This window comes from Marmota monax, unplaced genomic scaffold (assembly GCF_021218885.2).
Source record: "Marmota monax isolate L192 unplaced genomic scaffold, Marmota_monax_Labrador192_F-V1.1 WCK01_AAM20220418_F8-fsc00051, whole genome shotgun sequence".
Taxonomy (NCBI): domain Eukaryota; kingdom Metazoa; phylum Chordata; class Mammalia; order Rodentia; family Sciuridae; genus Marmota; species Marmota monax.
This window is the reverse complement of record NW_026695202.1, coordinates 11,979,217-12,000,490: the sequence shown is the minus strand read 5'-3', so window position 1 is coordinate 12,000,490 and position 21,274 is coordinate 11,979,217. Positions and strand designations below refer to the sequence as shown.

Sequence of the window (21,274 nt, the reverse complement as noted above, 5' to 3'; positions counted from 1 at the left end):
GTAAAGATACAGTGTTTGTATCCATATCACTAGATACACCTCTGCTCAGGGTTGAACCAAGAACGGTCTCATTTCAGGCAAGGGGCTAACAAATGTTTGGAGGCACTGTGTATTTTAGCTTATTGACTAGGGCTTTGAATTTTTTCTTTTTAATGTACCTAGATTTGTCCAGGCTTTGGGAGAATCTTTATACCATATTTAAGACTGACCAATTTTTACTAAAATGGCAAGTGTTCTTTTTGAAGATCACATCTTACAGTCAAACCAAGAGTTTTAATGTCCTAATACTCCTGCTCCTTGTCCACTGATAATTATTGCTTGCATCTCAGAGTACTTTTGAGGTTAAGATTGACAATTTTTGTGATATATATGGTGCTCCTGAAAGCTTGTGGCTTAGTGTACTTAGTTTCAAAAATTGTTTTCATAAGGATGTCAGACAGCTCTAAACTTGGTGTGCTGGTAGTGGGATTAAAGTACCACAAACAGACTTAACTTCTTGGAAAACTTCTCTTTCTTCTAATTCTTTCTTTTGTTACTTCTAAGCATTCTAAATTGTCTTTGTTCTTTGGAGGTGCTTAGGAATTTCTCTTCATAGCAAAAGAGTTAAATAAGATTTAGAAAATTTATACTTTAACAAATGCTCTTGTAAACTATTCCTGAAAAAGATGGATCAGTTAAAGTTTACAAATTACTCTTAAATGCAGATTGCTAAGTGGTGGTGTTATGGGTATGAGTTTCTTGGCTTTTCAGGATGTCATCCTTTTTAGTCCTGGAGCTAAATATCAAGAGGCTACATGTTCAACCATAAAATTTTAGCCTCTGCCAGCATTACATCAGCTCCACAAAACCTCATTGGCTTATTATCCCCTGGGACTAGGACATGGATTTGGCAGCTTGTGAAAGCTGCTTTTTCCAATTTCTCCCTTCCTGGCTGTGACATATCCCAAAGGAATGAGGTTGAGAAATCATCATCATCTTTTGAAAGCTTCAACTTCTCATTCCCACAGTGGTTCTCATGGCCAGGGATAGAAGATTCCTTCTTTCAATTGAAGAGTCCCTTTTAGCAGATGATGTATTCTTTAAGCAGTGACCAAGGAAAGGCTGGGGGCAAGAGACCTCATTAGGTCTGATTCTGGGTGATTGTCTACAAGGACAAGGATGCTAGTGCTTTTACTAGGATCTTCTTTATATTACCAAAGTGAGCTGAAAGACTAAAACTGGAACCATATAGGTATTCATCATCTGTGTCAGCTGACATTTGGTATGAGAACTAGGATTGTCATTTAACATCTCCTTTAATGAGCGCCCTTAAAATAACTTTCTTCAGGATAACCTTGGGTTGTAGAAAGAGCTGCCTGACCTCAAGCAATCACCTTAATCTCTTTTAGCCTTAGTTTTTATATCCTTAAAATACAGTACCTTCCTTATCTTCCACAAAAGGTGTTGTAGGGATGGAATGAGATAGCACCTGTGAACAATTTCACCAGGGTCACCAGTGACCTATTATTTACTTTATTCAGTGGGTCTCACCCACTTTAGTTCTCCTCTTACCTAATCTTTCTTTACTGTATGGCCCGATTTAATGCTGTCCCCTCTTCATTTGGTCCTATTCAGAGTTCTTTGCCTAAAGCCTAAGCAAAAAATAAATTTTATTGGAAGAGTACTGAATAATGCACAGCCTTACCAGGAAAATGGAATGAAGACTGGATAACAAAGTTCAGAAAATGAACAGAAACTGAATAAGGCAGAGCCTAGTGAAAACCATGTTGTGCTACCAGCCTTCTGAGGACTGCTCTCTGGATTTTCTGCCACTGCTGCTTGCCTGGTTTCCAGTGAATCCCTGCTGCTGTTGGCACTGCCACCAATAGACACTTGCCACAATGCCAGGGATAATTGATTATGTTTCTGCCTTCACATCATTTCCTTAGTAGTTGAAGTCCCAGATAGGAAGATCTGATTAGCGGAATGTAGGTTATATATTTGTGAGCTAGAGTCCTGGGAGCTGAGTGAAGGAGTATCTATTATTTCAGTTGCTATAGTAGAAAGGGGGGCCTGTCTTCCCCCTTCTTAGATTTTCCCCCAAAAGGAAGGTACTGGGCAGCTAAACCAGAGACAGCGGTTTCTCTATGTCTGGCCTTCTGCCTTTCGGGCCACTGTTCACTCTCTTACAGTTTGTGTTCAGCCTTGTCTTTGACAGTTTTTCTCTTCAGTCTACCTATTCTCCCTAACAATTTTATTCCAAACTGTGGCTTCATCTACCACGTATCGAGTGATGTGTGTCCCTTTATCTTTAGCCCTGACCTAGTTCCTGAGTTCTGGATTTGGTTAACCCACTGATTTTCCCACCTGGACTTCTAGATAACTCATACATTTAAAGCCAATGCCACCATTCCCCAGGCCTGCATTCCCTAACTTGGCACCAGTTGCCCTAACCGGAAAGCTAGCACTCGCCTTTGATTCCTCTTTCCAGTATGCCTCACATCTATCTGACTTCCTCTTCTTTGTCCTCTCCCATTTTGTGTCACTGCCCTAGATCACATTCTCATCATTTCTGGTTAGGTTTTAAAAAATTTTAATATCCATCTTATTGGTCTCCCTGCTTAAAGCCTGCCTCTTCTCCACCCTATCCTTCATTCAGCTGCTGAAGATACTTTGAATCATTTTATTTTCCTCCTCAGAATTCTTCTCTTTGTTTTAAAAAACTGTTGAATTTGACTGTTTGGTCTCTTACTATTTGGTCATCCCTTGACACTTCCAACCTCATGATCTCCGGCAGTACTGACCAGCTTTTGGTTTCTAGAGTAGTTGATGCCCTTTTATTTTATTTTTGTGTTCCTTTGTGTATCATCTTTTTGTGGGGTGGATAGGTGCTAGAGACTGAACCCAGGGCCTCATGTATGCTAAGCACGTGCTAGACCACTGAGCTACACCCTCAGATCCCTCTTGCATATAATCTTGCCTCTGCCTTGACCATTCATTCCTTGCTGTGCTTGTCAGCCTGCTGGCTTATACTTATCCTTCAAATCTCAAATCAAGTGCTGCTGCTTCAGAGACTCATGTTTGTCTTCCTTCCCCTGGAAATCTCCGTGTCCTATTTCATGTGCTCTCCTTACGTTTGGCACATTCCACCACAGAGCAGTTGTTTCAATCTATTGTTCCTAGAAGGTCTCATCATAGGAAGGAAATTCCTTGAAAGCACAGATGGTATCAACACATAGCAGTATATAATAATTTTTATTTAAGGGCCAAATGAATACAAACACTTTGAGAAATAAAGCACTCTACAGATGTGACAATATTTTCATCATTGGCATTTTATTGTCATTTCTAACTCTAAAATCATTAAGTTTTTTTTCACTCTTAAAGTTCTGTAATCTATGAATCAGTTCCTGGGAGACAGTTCTGATTTTATTTTGTTCTCTTATCTTTCTGCATGTGGCTAGAGATCCAAGAATCCTGTCAGCCTATCATATAATTTTGATTTCTCTATGCAACCTTATATTCTTTCTCCGAGAAGTTGATTATATGTAGTTTCCTTTGACTTTCACAACCTAACATACATTTTAGTCCTAAATAGTGATTTACTTCATGTGTTTCTTCATTCCTCAACCCACAATCACTAATTTAGTTACTTTGCTTTAGTTGCTTTATCGTGGCCATGAATTATGCAGTGGCTAAAAACATACACTGTATTAATATAGTGTAGATGAGCTACAGAATCTAGAGAGAGGCCTGTCGATTTGACTAGACTGCAGGAGTTGCCCTTTTTCCATACCATACCTCTCATTTGGGTTCTGTGCTCCCCCAGAGGCCTTGGCATAGCAAAAGTATATAGTTGAACTTTGCCACTGCCTCTTTTGATTTATTGCACTGGGAAGAATAAGTTTTGATATATGTATTTTTTTTTTCTTGTTCTTCCTTCTGAGGGAGCCTGCGTCATTGAGAAATGTTTAACCTCATGGCCTTGCACTGGAACTGGAAATTTGCCTGAGGGAACTTGAAGCCGTCAGTGTTTTTACTCAAATTCCCCCTTAAGGGGAGGGGGATTTCAGCAGAATCTGCCAAAACAGGAAGATACTGGGAAATTTTTTAGTAGCAAAACTGTTGCCATTAGGTTACTGAAAGTATTTGAAAATTTTTCTGGAAATAAATATAGGCATTTTGAATTCCCTTTGGGAGAAAACTGTAGATTCTACCAGGTGTAAACAAAAATCCAGACTGAGAAACTTAGCTTTTCAGTTTTTGGTATGTTGTTATAAGGGAACTTTGACCCGCTTGGTGAGAAAGAGAAGCAAACCAGAGGGAGTTTTAGGAGTTTAGAAACTTTCCTGTAGGGAAAATAGCCATAGGCCAAGGCAAATCTCTGTGGACTATGGGAAGAATCTGTCTCTTTATCAATCCTGGGTTATGCTAAGAGTAGACGGTGACTTTTTTTTAGACAAATTTTTCAAATTCCTATTCATATTGTCATTATTTTCCATTTCCAAAATCATTTGTTTGACACAAGCAAGATATTTGCCCAGTAAGTGTTAGAATAGGTGATTTTTTTGTGTGTGTGTGCTTAAAGGGTAATCTATTAGGATGGAATATGACTACCCCTGCTTGTTTTTTTTTTTGTTTGTTTGTTTTTGTTTATTTATTTGTTGCACAGATGAGGAAAGTTGAACAGTTGTTTGTCAGTGTGAACTGATAAACTGAGCAGTTACTGAGCCCTGACAAGGGAGGAGTCGTGTGGTTAAATCTTTGTGGCAGCCTCATGACTTTCTGGAAAATTGGAAACAACTTTGCTTAAACAGTACTTGATAGAAATATAATCGTTCTTGCCCAGTGTGAGAGATAGTTGGGTTCATCTACCATGAGTTCTTTCTGGGGAATTTGGCATGGGTGATTGAGGGCTGATCATATTCATGGGTAGCATGAGACTTATTTTAGTCAGCAAGTGTTTATCAACTATCGATTATATGCTTATCACTATGATACTTATTCTGGGGGATTCCTGAGAAGTAGAAAGAATGATTCTGATATCCACAAAATTTACATTGTTGGAGATACAGGGACTACAAGGGGTCACAAGATCCTGAGAAAGAAAAGATAAATGGGGTCAGGAAAATGAAGGCAAGAAGGATAAGTGGATTTAGGGATAGGCAAGAGAAGTCAGAGGAAGGAAGGATGAATCAGATGGTGTTCAGGTAGGAAGAGAATCCTAAGGAAAGATCTGGATACCAGACTAGGTGTGCTATGTAAGGACGACTAAGGGTTTCACCTTGATTAGAATGGGAAAAGTGGGACAGTTGGAAGATTGTGTCAAATACATAATGATTAGCTGGATTACTGAGTAACTTGAATATTAGAGTTTGGCCCTCACCAGATAGTGAGAAGTCAATAGTCATTGAGTAACTAATTATTTAGTTTGTCAATTTCTTTAATTGAAATTTTAATTGAGATAATTGTAGATTTTTATAAAAAAATATTTTTTAGTTGTAGATGGACATAATACCTTTGTTTTATTTTTACGTGGTGCCGGGGATTGAACCCAGTGCCTCACGCATGCTGGGCAAATTATGTACCACTGAGCCACAACCCCAGCCCCGAGATAATTATAGATTTACATGTAGTTTTAAAAAATAATATCAAATGAATCCTTAGTACACAATAATTACTTTTAAGAAATTTATTAAGAATTTTGTAAAGAAGCCAGGTGCAGTGGTGCATGCCTTTTATCCCAGAGACTTGGGAAGCTGAGGCAGGAGGATCACAAGCTCAAGACCCATCTCAGCAACTTAGCAAGGTCCTGTCTTAAAACATAAAAAAGGGCTGAGGATGTAGCTCAGTGCAAAATGCCCCTGGGTTCAAGCCCTAGTGCCAAATAAATAAATAAAACAAATAAACAACAACAAAAAACAATCTGTTTACATTCAGTAAAAAAGAATTTTATAAAGATAAAAAGGCTTATTTAGTTCATAATTTTTGAAAGCTGAAAGTACAAGAGGCTTTATAGATTTGGTCTCTGGTGAGGGCCACCTTGGCTACATGACGTCAATCAGGGTGAATGGCATCATGGCAGGAGCATGTGCAAGAAGAACAGATCACATGGAGACCAAGGAGAAACCAAAGAGAACCATAAGAATTACTTTTTAAGTGCTAAGTTTGTGAAAGTTATTTCCAAGTTTTCACAGATGCATAAAACGTTTTGCCTGCTTCTTGCAGGCATACAGGAAAAAAGACACATCATTTTAGTAAAATAGCTTGGGTAAATAAAAATCTGAAGCCTAAAATATGTGATATTTGAGCATAGGTTTTAGAAAATAATTTAGAAACAATTATTTTTGGAAGGGGTTTAGGAGAGGTGCTTTATGGTGCAGGGGTCATGTGAAATTATTCACTCAGCACCTAAAATATGCCAGAGTCTGTGCCAGGTGCCAGGAGTATAGTGGTGAACAAGACAGACATGGTTCGTGTCCTCTCCCAGCCTGAAATTTATTGGTGAAGGCAGATAAGTAATTATAAATTATAATAAAATAGGGGTTATTAAGGAATATTTCAGAATGCCATGGGAGAGCAGAGCAGGGGAATCCAAACAATTTAGGGAACATTGCAAGAAGGCTTTGCAGAGGAAGGGATTTTTAAGTGATGACCTGAGGGATGTTGCAGCAAAGTGATCTGTGTGAGGACCTGGAGAGGACAAATGAAATAGCACATTGAAGGAGCTAGAAGACATTTGTTACAGTTGGTAGTAGAGAAGCAGTGTGGTGTAACAGATGTGAGTGGAGCCTTTGCAGCCTTCCACTTCTGGGATTCATCTTCTCCAGCTGTGACAAGCAAAAATGTCTCCATATATTTCCATTTCATGTCCCCTCATGGTCAAAATTGCCCTGTGTTCAGAACCACTGGGTTTTTTTTTGTGAGGATTAAAGTTGTTGATTATATAAAAGCACATAGAACCTGGCATGTGTGCCCTTACTGTGCTATATTACGATTAGTACAGTGGTGTTTAGGAAAAAAAATGTGTTTCTTCTGATAATAGTTGAGGGAAATTTAGTCTCTCGTTTGATTAACTAAATAACAAAAAATAAAATATAGTCCAGATGCTGGTATGAACAAATGGGGTTGTCTCTTCCCAGTAAACTGTGTTTACATTCAGAGCCACTTTCTATGGATATAAAGCACTCTATTCATCAGGGAACCTGTGGCCCTGCCTTTAGATATAAAGGTGTGTCTCAATTGAAAATTTCTTTCTCCCCCCCCTTCCTCCCTCCCTGAGGGATGCTGCAGGTGAGAGATCTGCAATCTGAAGGATGTAGACATTCCTTCCTTCCTTCCTTCCTTCCTTCCTTCCTTTCTCTCTCCCTTTCTCCCTTTCTCTCTCTCTCTCTCTCTCTCTCTCTCTCTCTCTCTCTCTCTCTCTCTCTCTCTCTCTCTGTATAGATGGGATCTTGTGTTGCTCAGGCTGGTCACTTACTCTTGGGCTCAAGTAACTCTTTTACTCCAGGCTTCCCAGTAACTGCAACTACAGGCATGGGCCACTGAGCCTGAAACAGTAATACTTAATGGAATTTCTCCATCATCTGACACAGCTCAAATTAATCCTTTTTAATGACTACATACTACTTTGTAGCTTGTATGTACATTCCCCTGTTGGTGAATGTTTGTTTTTTCCTTCTCTGCTCCCCTGTACCTCCTGTCTGTAGCTCTCTTTTTTTCTTCTTTTTTTAAAAAAATTAATCTGTAATATGTAGATATATATTATTATTATTATTATTTTTGGGTGGTGGTGGTGGTACTCGGACCAAATCCAGGAGTGCTACATCCTAGCTCTTTTTATTTTTTGATAGAGAATCTCGCTAAGTTGACCAGGCTGGCTTTGAACTACAGCTTTTTCTGACCAGCTTCCTGCATCAATATACATCCCATATCCTTTTAAATTAAGTTTAACATATTGATGTGTATATTTCTATAAGAGGACTAAGTATCTTTAGGTTGAGTAGACAATGCTACCAAATTGTTTTTTAAAGACTTCACGTTTTCACAGGTATGTATGAGAATACTCTCCCCATCCTTGCCCACCTCTCTGGTATGTATAGATGCTATAAGAGCTTTTAAGTTTTCCACTGGTCAAATGGGTGTGAAGTGTTAGCTTGCTGTTATTTTGAAATCATTCCAATCAGGACTGTAGTTAGGATTCTTAACAGAAATAAGCCATAAGAAAATCCAGCCTCTTTGGCAGTATAGCTCTATCTCCTTAAAATCCCAATGAAACTTGGGTTGAACAGTATCAGAGGACAGATGAATATAACAGTTCCATTATAGTAAAAATGTGGGCATTCAAATTAAGATATCTATTAATGAGATTGTTGTACAGAACTAAATGATACTTAGGAATATATTTGTGCATCTGGGTAAAGCCTTCTTCCCTAGGCTTCTTGGCAGAATTTTGCTGCAGAGACAATTTTTCTGGGGAAGTCGAACATAGCACTAAGCAGATCATATTCAGGAAAGTATCAGCACCAAAACAAAACAAGATAAAAAAACGAAAAATTGCGTTGTTGATGAATGCGTCAGAATTTTTAGTTAGCATAGGTGGTACATTTTAAAAATTATGAAATGTTTTAAATTTTCCAAAAAAAAAGTTAAATTTTGAAAATTTACAAGGGATTCCAAATTGGAAGTGATTGTGAATATATTACTTTTGAAGAAGCCAAGCCAACTCACCATACCAAGGGCTAAAGCATTTTTTAGATTCCCTGGTTATAGACACCATGTAGTTAAATGGCTCTCTGGTTTATCCTGTCCTTGTATGTATGTAAACTAGGGGATTGGTGTCTGTGAACGAAATATATAACCCTGGTAAATGTGGTATCTGGGGTCTCTGACTTCTAGGGACATGTATGAATTAGCAGAACAATTTACAGGACCATGACCTTGCTTCAGAGGTGAAGCGAAGGGAGATGACCTTTTGACAGAGGAGCTCTGGTAGCTTTGTACTTTGAAAGATCAATAAAGTAATGCGAAAGAGCCAGCAGAATGGAGTTTGACATCATCTGATATGCCCCCAACTGTGTACTTCTGTGTTTGTTGACAGTTCATAATGTGGAGAGATTGTTTGGTGACATCTGAACCATTGACAGAGAACAAATATTTTATTGTATGTTTTGGGACAATCACAAGCAGTTAGTGGTGAAGCACAAATGAACAAGATTTCTAGCCTGATTAGCCCTGCTCTTCTTCACCTAATAGGAAGAATTTGCTTTGGGGATTTCTTTCTTTTTTTTTTTTTTTTAAATATTACTTGTTGATAGACCTTTATTTATTTTTTGTGGTGCTGAGAACCAAACCCAGGGCCTCACACATGCCAGGCAAGTGCTCTGTCACTGAGCCACGACCCCAGCCTTTGGGTGACACACAGTACAACCTGAGGCCTTTCAGCAAGATGAGCAGAGCAGGAGTATATAGGTTGTTCAGAACTTCACTAGTTGCTGGCCCTGTGCATTGATGAGTTGGGAGTGGGGTGGCAGACCATGGTAGCAAATATGTCCTCTGTGGCACTAGGTAGGAAAAAAGATCCTGGGGGCTGAACTATGATGATTAATCCATAGAGCACTATTTTTCATAAAGTAGATGGTAAACCACCAATAAGAAATAAATACATATAAGTATGGTATTCTTTCTGTTTACAGGTATAGAATTTTACTTTATTAGAATAAAAAATTATACTAAAATCCTGTCCAGATTTCCTCTGCTTCTTAAATTCTTGTGTTTGTATTGAAGTATCACATGCTTGATTTCAAACCAAAGGGGAATTTATGGGGGTAAGTTTTAGTAAAGTTTGGCCCTTGTCTTAGTCCATTTTCTGTTTCTATAGCAAAATACCCTAGACTGGGTAGTTTGTAAAGAAAAGAGCTTTGTGTACCTTGTGGTTCTTGAGATCCCAGAGCATAGTGCTAGCTTTTGCTTGGCTCTTTGTAGGCCCTTCTGGCAATATTACAACATGGCAGTGGAATCATGGTGGGAGTATGTGCAAGAAGGAAAGATCACATGGAAAGATAGGAAGCCAAAGGAATTTTGGGGCCAGACTCACTCTTATTACAACAATCCACTTTCATTGGAACTAACTGGGGTCCCATGAGAATCCCTGCTGAGTGCAGTTCCTCCAGTGACCTAACCACCTTCCATTAGGCCGCACCTTTAAAGATTCTACCATCTCAACACCCACATACTGGTGACTAGACACCTAGTACATGAACCACAAACCTTCGTGAGAGACATACTCAGACCATATTCAAACCTTAGTAACCCTTAATGTCTAAGGTCACAGATGTTTTCTTTTTGTGTTGTACGGTCTGCCTTCAAAATCTTTTTAAATGACCGTTCTTGCTTTCAAAATCATTTGTAAGAAAATACTGTTTTAGCTTAGGCATGGTGGCAGACACCTGTAATCAATCCCAGTGGCTCGGGAGGCTGAGACAGAATTGCCAGTTCAAGGCCAGCCTGGGCAACTTAATGAGACCCTGTGTCAAAGGCAAGAAGGTCTGAGGATGTAGCTCAGTTATAGAAAACACTTGCCTAGCATGTGGATTCCAGTATCCCCATCCCCAAAAAATCTATTTTAGGAAGATGGTTAAAACATTTTGAGTATGTGATTAGAGGGAGCAGCACTCTTTTTAGTTTTTCAAAAATTATTTTGCTTGAGGAACATTATTAAATGCTACACACACACACACACACATATATACATACATATATATATATATATATATATATATTTTTTTTTTTTTTTTTCCCCCTCCCTGAAGACATGATTACCCAAAGATTTAGCCAGTTAGAAAACTCTCCTTTCGGGCTGGGGATGTGGCTCAAGCGGTAGCGCGCTCGCCTGGCATGCGTGTGGCCCGGGTTTGATCCCCAGCACCACATACAAACAAAGATGTTGTGTCCACCGAAAACTAAAACAATAAATATTAAAAAAAAAAAAAAAGAAAAGAAAATTCTCCTTTCATCTTTTTTTTTTTTTTTTCTGTTTCAGAAAGTTCTACTTTTGGTAAATGGCTGGTCCAAAGTGTGCTCTGGCAATTCCATTCCACAGTTTTGTGTTCAGGCTGCTTGTCAGTACTCTGTGTTGTCTCTGCTCTTTAAATGACTCAGTATTACTCAGAGAATCAGAACAAGGAATCCTGGGAGAGATTGTGACTGGCTTCCTATTTTGGGTGATGGTTTTTATTTAATTTACTAGGTCATGTAATGCAGGCAGACATTAATAGTTTGAGAAATTCTAAAGGAATGTAGGTTCTAAGCATGACATCTTTATGAGAAAACAGTTGTGAGTTCACTAAAATATTAATTTGGTAATGTTAAACAGTTATTTTTTAAAAATACCTTGTTCCCCCTTTTCCTACCCTGTGAGTATTTTTATTAAACAATACAACAAAAGGAACAATTTGCTAAATTATTTTCTGCATAACAGACATACTGATTAATTGATTGTATCATTAAATTCTTTCTAAAACCCCATGAATTTGGTGATGTAATCCCCACTTCCAGGTGTGAAAAGGATTACTCAGAGAGGTTGAGTGGTTTACTCAGAGCCAGATTGGTGGTAGGGGGTCAGAGTCATAGTTTGAGTTTAGGGCTGTGAGATTCCAGGTGCAAATTCTCAGCCTTAAGTTTACACTGTCCCTGTCCTACTTCTGACAGGTGGATGATCTGTATATAGGTCTTGGGCAGACTAAAAAACAATCTGGTTGTCTTGATTGCTATGACAGTTCATCTCTTTACTTGCCTTGCCTGTACTGTATGTATAATATATACTTAGTTAATATTTATTGCATGAGCAAGTATGTAGTAAAGCATGAAGTGTGCTGACATTTGTTTGTAAAGATTTTAAGTATATGCTGTGTTTGTAAATATAGTAAAGTACATCTTAAACTAATGTTTATCAGGTTTATTTGTTGCATATATAGCCTTTTAGATGAGAATAAAACACCTCCTGGCTTGGTTTCTGGAGATTAACTATAGTTTGAGTTCTCACTTCCCTCCTTGTAACCAGCCTGCTGGTCTTGTCCTCTTCCTTTTCACAATGCTGGCAAAATGACTTGTCTCTATTTCTCTTTTTCTATTCTCAAATCCCCAAGTAATTGTTTTCACACCTTTTGCTTTTGTACATGCCTCTTCCTTTGGTTAGAATGCCCTTCCCATCTTTTTGGACTGATGGTTTTTTTTTTTTTTTTTAAATAATTCTGATCTCAGCCCAGGTGCTTTTTCCTTTTCAGACAGGTTTTTGGTAAGTTGCCCATGTGATCCTCCTGCCTCACCCTCCTGAGTTGCTGGGATTACATGGATGCACCATGTAATCTGTTATTGTTATTGTTATTTTTTTTTAGTTGAGGTAAATTTATGTACAATAAAATACAAAACCTTTTTTAAGAGTACAGTTCAGTGAGTTTTGATAAAAATTATACCAGTACAGTTAGGATACAGAATATTTCCATTACCCCAAAAAGCTTCACATGCCTCTGGGGAGACCTCCGAATTTTGCCTTTTCCCGAACTTCAAATAATTAGTCATACAGTGTGTAGACTTATGTTTCTGTCTTCTGTTATTAGCATAATGCTTTTGACATCCATCAGCGTTGGTGCCTATAGCAATAGTTGGTGGGATTTTTTCTTTTTAATTACTTAAGTAGTATTTCCATGTATGGATGTACCACAATTTTTTATTCCATTCACAAGTGGAAAGACATTTAGGTTATTTCTAGTTTTAGACAATTACAAATAAAGCTGTTCTGAATATTCATGTATAGCTCTTATATGGATATACATATTTTTTGTTTTCTGGGATAAATACTCAGGAATGGAATTATTGACTTGTATATTAAGTTTATAAACATCTTCTGAAGCAAGGAGCATTATCATTTTCTACCCCCTCCCCCACCCCTCAGCACACAGTAATTTGGAAAATGCCATTTGCTCCCTGTTCTCAATACCAGGTTATTTATTATTATTTATTGGTAGTGTTTGTGTTCTGACACTAACCAAATAATTATCTTTTCATGTTCTTATTGGGAAAGGTATTGCCCCCCCCCCACCTTTTTTTGGTACTAGAGATTGAAACCAGTGATACTTAACCAGTAAGCCACACCCGCAGCCCTTTTTATTTTTTATTTTAAGACGAGGTCTCACTAAGTTACTTTAGGGCCTTGTTTAGTTGCTAAGGCTGGCCTTGAACTGGTGATTCTCCTGACTCAGCCTCCTGAGCTGCTGAGAATACAGGTGTATGCTATCACACCTGGCCTAATTAAGGGTTTCTGTTGCAAGTTTTTCTCTCTTCATTTTACAAATACTTAGCAATTTACAGTATATATGGAGTAGATGGAGAAGAATGACTCTACTCTCAGTGCCCCCAGCAGGCCCTGTAAACAGGAGCCATGGCAGATGATTGTGACACATTTGATTGATAGATCCATCCTTTTTTCCTTCCTTCTTTCTTTGTGCTGGGATTGAACCCAGTGCCTTGTGCATGCTAGGCCAGACACATTTGATTCTGATTGTTTACCTATTTTCTCACTAGAACAGATTACTTACAATAGTGGTTTTCCCTCCCATTGCTTCTGCAATGTATTCCTCTTAGGGAGAAGAATAGGGAGATACATCTGGCTGCAACTATGCCAGCAGCCTTAATATCTGATTCTCCTTTTAGGAGAGTGCCTGTGAGTGTCATGGTGGCAGCTGTTTTTATAATCAGCTGGGTAGATCTTTAAATTCAGTCTGCTGGTGGATTTGTCCTGATTGCCTTCCCAATGGTTTGAATGATGGAACTGTGACATCCAAGGAGTAAAATCAAAGGTTAACAAGATAAGGGTATGAATCTCAAATTTTTTCTAGGCTGCCATTTTTGTCTTAATACACTGTCCCTGACACTAGCCAGAATCTTATAGAGTCTTCATTTGCTTTTGAAACAAAAAGGTCAAATATGTACCGAGCTACATATTTTAGAGATTTTATTAACAAGTGTTTGCAAGTTGCTAAGTGTTCATTTGTTTGTTCATTCATTGAGCAGTTTGCCAGTTAACCATGTTTATGATTCCTATTTCAGTGCTCAGATAGGGCTTTTTTCAAAATCAATTCTTTCTGAGGTCTCTCCCCACCAGTTTGGTATTTTTTGTCTGTAAGCATTTAAAACACAAATGTTAAGTAAAATAAGATAGTGCTGAAATTTAGCTCCTTGTTAAAACTTTGATACAAGCTTAGCACAAGAAGGAAGGGAGACAGTGGGAAGAACAGGGAACCTAGTCATGTGATACTTACTGCTTGTCTGGCAGAAGCCTTTTGGTTCTGAGCAGAGAAACCAACTGTTTACTATTTTGGGTGAGTGAGGTTGGTTGGTTGCTACGAGTATTTTCTCTAAGGGAACCCTCTCCTCTTCCAGCTCTACACATTGAAATCATTCCCGTTCTGCTTTTTAGCATTTGGGTAGAGGAGAGAGGTGTCTGTGTGGAGGCCCAGTGCTAACAGGAAGAAATGTTTTGTCAGGAGAAGTACTCATTCTGACCTTCTGCTATCTGCTTTTAATGCTCCACTCCCTGAGTAAACTCAAGATCTAGCTGTTCTTGCCACTGCAGGAATGAAGTGCATACTTTAACCCAAAGAGCAGTGCTAATCAGGAAATAATAAATGGCCTCTCTAAGGAGTGAGGAAAGGAAGACTGGCTTCTTGCAGCTTTGGCCTCTGGAGTCTCATATCTCTTCCAGCATGTTGGAGAAGACCAAGATTCATCAGCCCACCTGCAGATTTTTGCCCCTCTCATGGATTGTCCTGAAGCCCTGGAAGGACAGCTGCTCAGCAGTGTGCCTTGCCCCTTCTCACAGTTTGCGGGAAGGTTAGAGGGTTTCTCCTTTCGTGATTTGCATGCTTTTGTTTCCTCCTAAACTTCCTGCTGTCCTTTACTGTCCTTTATCATCTTCCTATTTCTCTGTAGCCACCCAAGCCTTGACTTTGGATTTTTTTCCTCCCAAAGTTTATATTAAAGATTATTGAATGCCCAACAGATAGATAACTGGACATAGTACTGTAGGGTGCATTTTGTGACCTGATAGGACAGTAGTTAATTAAGATATTTCATTGTGTCACTCCTTTCCTTCTTCCCATGCACAGCTGATATAGCCAAGCTTAACACTGTGGAAAAAAGGAAGAAAAAACTTATCTCTAGTAAAGTGGGATTTTTCCCTCTTTATATGGGTCAAATGCGGTGTTTTATCAATAAAACACTCTGGCAATGGCTACTATACAAATAAATAGGCAGCTATTGGTGAAGACTCAGTTTCTTCTGTCTCTTAAATACTGAAAGTGAGTAGATAAGGTCTCATAACTCTAAATCATCATAATTTAAAATAAAACTACTCCTGGAAAGCTTTTTTACTTGTAGTGCATCAGTTTTGATTAGTGTGGACAATTTACATTGGCCATATCAATCTTGAAGGAATTTTTCTTCATAAATATCCTTCTTTCATGTTCTGAAACTGCTGAAAAGATATTCTTTGGGAGTGGAATGGACACATTTGAGTTCTGCAGAAAAGTTCAGTGTTAAATTTGAGAAAAATTCAAATTTTTTTGAATGTTTTGAGAAACATTCTGGGATGTTAAAAAAAAATGAAGGTGGGTACTTTATCCAAATGCTATCAAATATGAATGGAAAAAATTGTCAATATTTTATTGTCCTAGCTTGGAAACCCTAACATTCATAACATAATTTATCTACAGTCTTTATATTGATTGCATAAATTCTACTTTTCTAAAAACTTAAACATTGAGCATGTGGAGCTGGAAAAGAAAATGAGTGATCATCAGTGCCATTTACTGAGAGAATAGTTTTAAGACCTGATTGAGAGGTGATTGATTTCTCTTAATATCTGGAAATGTTCTAAAATAACGTGAAAGAAACACAACGGCCCCATTAGAGGGCACATTGTTGGAGAAGCAGAGAGAATATATGGCTCAGAATTTACATCTTTGGGCTGCTACCTTTGATTTTTATAATCCAGAAAGATATTTTTGCATTAGCTGTAAAACCGTATAGGAAATATAAATGCAGTCTTGTCATGAATAGGATCAGAATAATTACCTTAAGCAACAGACTTTATATTTTGATAGTGTGCTCAGAACCTTGTTTTTAGAATTTTGTATGTTTGCTAAATCTTGAGATGACTCAAATTATGTCTTCTATAAGTAAATATACACATTATTTTTAAAAAATCACTGTCATTTTGAAAGTTTCACAGAAGAAATGGATTGTGCACTAGGTAGCAAAAGTATAAAGGATATCCCATGTTACTTCTTTTGGGCGGAAACAGGTGTTTGAGGAACAGAGAATTCTTCCGTGAAATATATAAAGATAATCACTGAAAATGATTCTTCTTACTCTTATATTTTATTATTATAGATAAATTTCTAACAACAATCTTTTTCTTCTTTCATAGTTTTTCTCTTCCTTCTCTTATTCATTGATTTTATTTTGTAGGGGATGGAACGCAGCACTTTGTGCGTGCTAGACAAGTACTCTACCACTGAGCTGCACCCCCAATCCTTATTTTCTTTATTACTAGACTTTGACAAGGATCCATTCTGCCTGATTTTTTTTTTCTCTCCAGTAGGATGAGTGAGCAGTCATGAAAGATTGGTATCTTTGTGGTTTTGTACCACCTTTAGGTACAGTACTGCCCAGTTCCACACCTGTATTATCCATTATGGTAGCCACTAGCCAAATGTGGCTGTTGAGACTTGAAATGTGACTAACAGATGAGAAACTGAATTTTTTATTTGATTTTAGTTAAATTTAAATATTAGATGTGGCTAGTGGCTGCTGTGTTGGACAGCACAGTTCTAGACCTTAGTGAGCCTTCTTTTTTTTTTTTTAATATTTATTTTTTAGGTGTAGTTGGACACAATATCATTAATTAATTAATTAATTTTTTTAACGTGGTGCTTAGGATTGAACCCAAGGCCTCGCACATGCTAGGCAAGTGTTCTACCTCTGAGCTAATACTCCAGCCCCAGTGAGCCTTCTTTCATTACTCCCCTTCACTGCTGAATGCTCCAGCTAAATAGGAGAGTGTTGGCTATGTTCTTAACCTTGGGTATCTCCCATTTCCAGGTCTTGGCTCTAGCTATTCATCTTGTAGTTTATGAAGTGCTTCAAAGATTGCTTAATGCTGCTGCCCCCATGAAGCTTACCTAATCCTTTTGTACTCTAGTAATTTATTATCTGAAAACTCTCAAAGCTCTTATAATGCTCATTGATTACATTGATTTGTTTTACATTTTTTATCTCATCCACTATATTTATAAATTCCATAAGGGAGTTTCGTAGCAATTTTTAAATGTGTGTGATAGTTTCAGTCTTTTCTTTCTCTTAAAAATGCATAATGGATGGGTTGTGTGAACTAGCTATTAATCTACTGAGATCATTGATGGTTAATGTTCTTACTGACACTAGAGGGCAGTATTGTGTCCATAAGCCAATTATGATGTTTATTCCAAAGTGACAGATTTGGAGTACTCTCCTAATTCAGTTTTATATAAATAATTCTAGCCTTCAGAAAGAAATCACATCTGTTGATTGTCCAGTGATATTAATAAATGCTATTTTTATAAAGTTATCTTGAGTTATATTTAGACTGATGTTGGACCAGGAAAGAGATTCTTACTATATCTGAGAAGTACTAGCCAAGATATTAAACATCAGAGATTAATTCCTTGAGGACAAAAGCCTTTTTATGGCAGGCAGCTAGTATCCTAGCACTGAGCAGATAGTCAGGGTCTGAAGTTCTTAGTTTGATCTTGCCAGTGGTGAGCTTGGCCAAGTTGCTCTAAGCTTGGCAAACCAGTTCCTCTCATTGTACTTATAGTGGGTATAACGTACACTGAACTAACTCTAGGGCCAAATGATCTCATATGTATGAGAAAGCAGCTTTGTAAAGTATTATGTAAATGTATAGTGTTATTTTCCTGCTCAGTGAGTGTTTTGTGCCTGGAACCAAAGCATGCACATAATAAATGATTAATTTAAAATTTTTATGACATTAATTTTTAAATTTTAAGATTGCACTCTGTTAAAGGTTGATGAGAAATAAAAATGATGCTGATATACGCATCTAAGAGGCTACATACCCTGAGAAGTGATTATAGTCACAATAGTTTAGTTAACATGTATCCTCACCTTTGATGTTTTTTTGTTTGTTTGATTTTTGTGGTGCTGGGGATTGAACCCAGGGTCTTGTGCATGTGAGGCAAGCATTCTACCAACCGAGCTATATCCCTAGCCCACCTTTGATGTTATTCAACTTAAAAATGTACTGGTTATAGTCATGATAGTTTAGTTAACATGTATCCTCACTTTTGATGTTATTTAGCCTCAGAATGTAATATATGTGATATATAAGTGTAAACTCTTTTTTTTTTTAAGTCTTTTGTCTAGTGGATTTATTTTTGTGTATCCTCTACCCTTTTTTATACTAATTTCAAATATTCAGAATCAGTCAATTATAGTGAGGTATTTGGGCTTCTTATAGAAAACCAGGTTAAAAAATAGTTATTTAGACAAAATTGTTACAGTTTGGAAATACACATGGTTATATTCTCCTGCCAGATTTGTAGTTAGAAAAGAAGCAAGCTATTCTAGAAGAGAGGGTAGTATGGTAGTTGCTTTTTGTTGAAACCAACCATCAGCCTGGAGCTTTCTCTAGTAAATTATTAGATTCATTAAATAAAATGTCCAGCTGAGGTTCATGCAGTCTCACAGTTACAAAATACTATTGCCAAAGAGAGTTGCAGTCATAATATCTGCAATCGAATTATTTCCTGTTCAGGCTTGAAGGTGGGGAACCATCTGAAACTAGTCCTGTAAGATTATAAGAAATGCCTTGGTGAGGGAGGACTTGACACTATTGAGTAGACAGCCTAGCAAGTGTAGGGATGAAGAAGGCACCCAAGGATCCTGGGACTAATCAGACTGAAAGGTGTAGATCAGGATATGCAAAGCCCAGTCCCTTGGGGTGATCTGAATAAAGCTCCTCTAGGGCATTCAGGTATGTGCTGAATATACTCCGGCAGTGGGCCAGGCAGATGGCACATTCCTGCATCAACCTTCAGAAGCCTGCCAGGTTCAAAAGCTAGTGCAGGGAAAGCATGGCTGTGCCCTGGCAAGAACAGCCCCCAAGAGCCTGAATTTCATATATCATTTGGTCCTCCCCAGTTGAGGGGATGCCTTGGGACTGGGCTGGTCTCTTGAGTCCACTTAAGGATTGGCATATATTCTCACAGTGCTTGCTCCTACCTCATCTTGGAGTTGCTTTTTATTGTTAATAAAGCTCCAGAACTGATTCAACTCCTCTGAGTGATTCCTCCAGACTGGGGATGACTTGGGGTTAGTTAGTCTTTGGGATTCCACAACTCCCTTCCCTTTCCACTGAAGCCTATCTTCATTCAGCTCACATTCTCAAGTTTGACTAAGCCACCCATCTAAGAATAGGTGGGAAGCAAGTTAGGCTGCAGTCTAACTTGCTCCATGCACCCTCTTAGCTGTATAAAGGAAATTTTTACACTAGTATATTACACTAGTAATATACTCCTTACACTTCACCCCCACTTTCCTGTTGCCCTTTTGATTTTTTTTTTTTTAAATCTGATACTCAGCCTCTCCTCTCCCCACTCACACACCATTGGAGTCTCCTAAGCTATTTCTGTCCATTTAATGATCCCCAGCTGTTGCTGTAGTTCTAGCTGTCTTTGTACCCAGGAGAAGCAAAAAGCCATAGGAAGAGGGGTCTTGCATATTGTGGATCACACATTGTGTCACACAAGTCTTAAACATTTTTCTAAAACCACTAGGATGAGGTTCTGAGGGAGAGAATTAATACTGGAATGACTTGAAAATGCAGAAGGGAAAGTACAGGGAGCTTCTATCAGAGACATTTAGAAAAGAAGCATTCTGGATAAGTGTAGTTGACAATAATGCATCACCTGTTTCCAGATAGAGGAGAGAACTTTGAATGTATTCACCATAAAGAAATAATTAAGGTGATGGATAATTTACCCAGTATATATCAGTCAAAACATCTTATTGTACCTCATAAAAACATAAAAATATTATGTGCCAAATGAGTTAAAAAAAATAAAACAGCAGTCTGCTGATATATGTAGCAGTTCTCTGCATATTCATAATCGTGGTAGAAAATTGTGGTATGTAGTGACTATTTGATCACTTTGCATTCTGCTTTAGCTGTTAGGCTGAAATGTCCCCATTAACTATGGTGTGTGCTTAAGGAGCCAGATACCTAAATACAAGGAAGGATTCTGTGGCAGGAAAGAGGAAATCATTCCTAACGTGGCCAGAAAAGACAGATTTCAGTTCTGCTTTAACCTAATGCAGGTTTGTTTCGTAAAATTTTGTGCAAAACCTGCTGTAATGAAATGTACCATTTGCAAATTCAACCACACATACTTCAGGAAAACAAAGTTGCAGTTTGTAAAAACAGTTTGTAAAAAAAAAATGAACTCCTGTGCTGTTACACATACCTTTGTTTTTTGAGATGTCTTTACTAATCTTGGGGGATGGGGAGTGCAGACCTCCTACAGTTAAAGGAGCTCCTGGCTTCTTTTTTATGTATTTGATCTTGAGAATGTTAACTCTTTCCAGCAAGTTTTGCTGCTAGTCTCATAGTGTTCATGTTCACAAACTGCAAGGAGTTTAGTTTTATGAATCTTATTATTATCATTTTGGCACTGGGGATTGAACCTAATGCTCATGCATTCGAGGCAAGCACTCTACCAACTGAGCTGTATTCCCAGCCCTAACTTTATGGATTTCATTCTTATGAAGTGGAGAAAAATTTTGCTGTAGGCTTTACTTAAAATTAATTTTAAAATCTTTAATTTTTTTGAGTCAGTCAAAATTTTGCATCACCTAGGATTGAAGGGTAAGAAATTATTTTTTATTTAAACTTAAACACCCCTAGAGAACTTAAACAATTATTTTAACCAGAACTTACTCTTTATTTTCCCCAAAATGTCATTTAAATGAAATGCCATTAATTACTACCAACACTGAAAATTAACTTTAAAAATAACAAGAAGCAACATAAGAGGTCTTGAAATATTTTAATAGAAGAAACTAACTTTCTAAATATTTATAAAATTTTTATTAGGTTGCAGGCCTTCCTCATGATTTGTCACCATTATTCTACCATGCTCTGAATTTTTCAAGTCCCTATTAAAAAATATAGATAACA

At 37.8% G+C, this 21,274-nt stretch overlaps 1 protein-coding gene across 3 annotated transcripts in view; it reads left to right on the top strand.

The window, feature by feature from the left end:
* Mrtfa (myocardin related transcription factor A) overlaps positions 1-21,274 on the top strand; it is a 177,859-nt gene that overhangs the window by 102,423 nt on the left and 54,162 nt on the right. Inside the window, exon 1 of one of the 3 annotated variants that reach the window (XM_046429265.2) lies at positions 13,260-14,868. The exons of the other annotated variants lie outside the window; for them this stretch is intronic. Within the exon in view, the coding sequence (XP_046285221.1) occupies positions 14,664-14,868 (205 nt within the window). The 5' untranslated portion in view covers positions 13,260-14,663. Of the gene's footprint in view, positions 1-13,259; positions 14,869-21,274 lie in introns of those variants that run through there. 3 annotated transcript variants of the gene reach the window in all.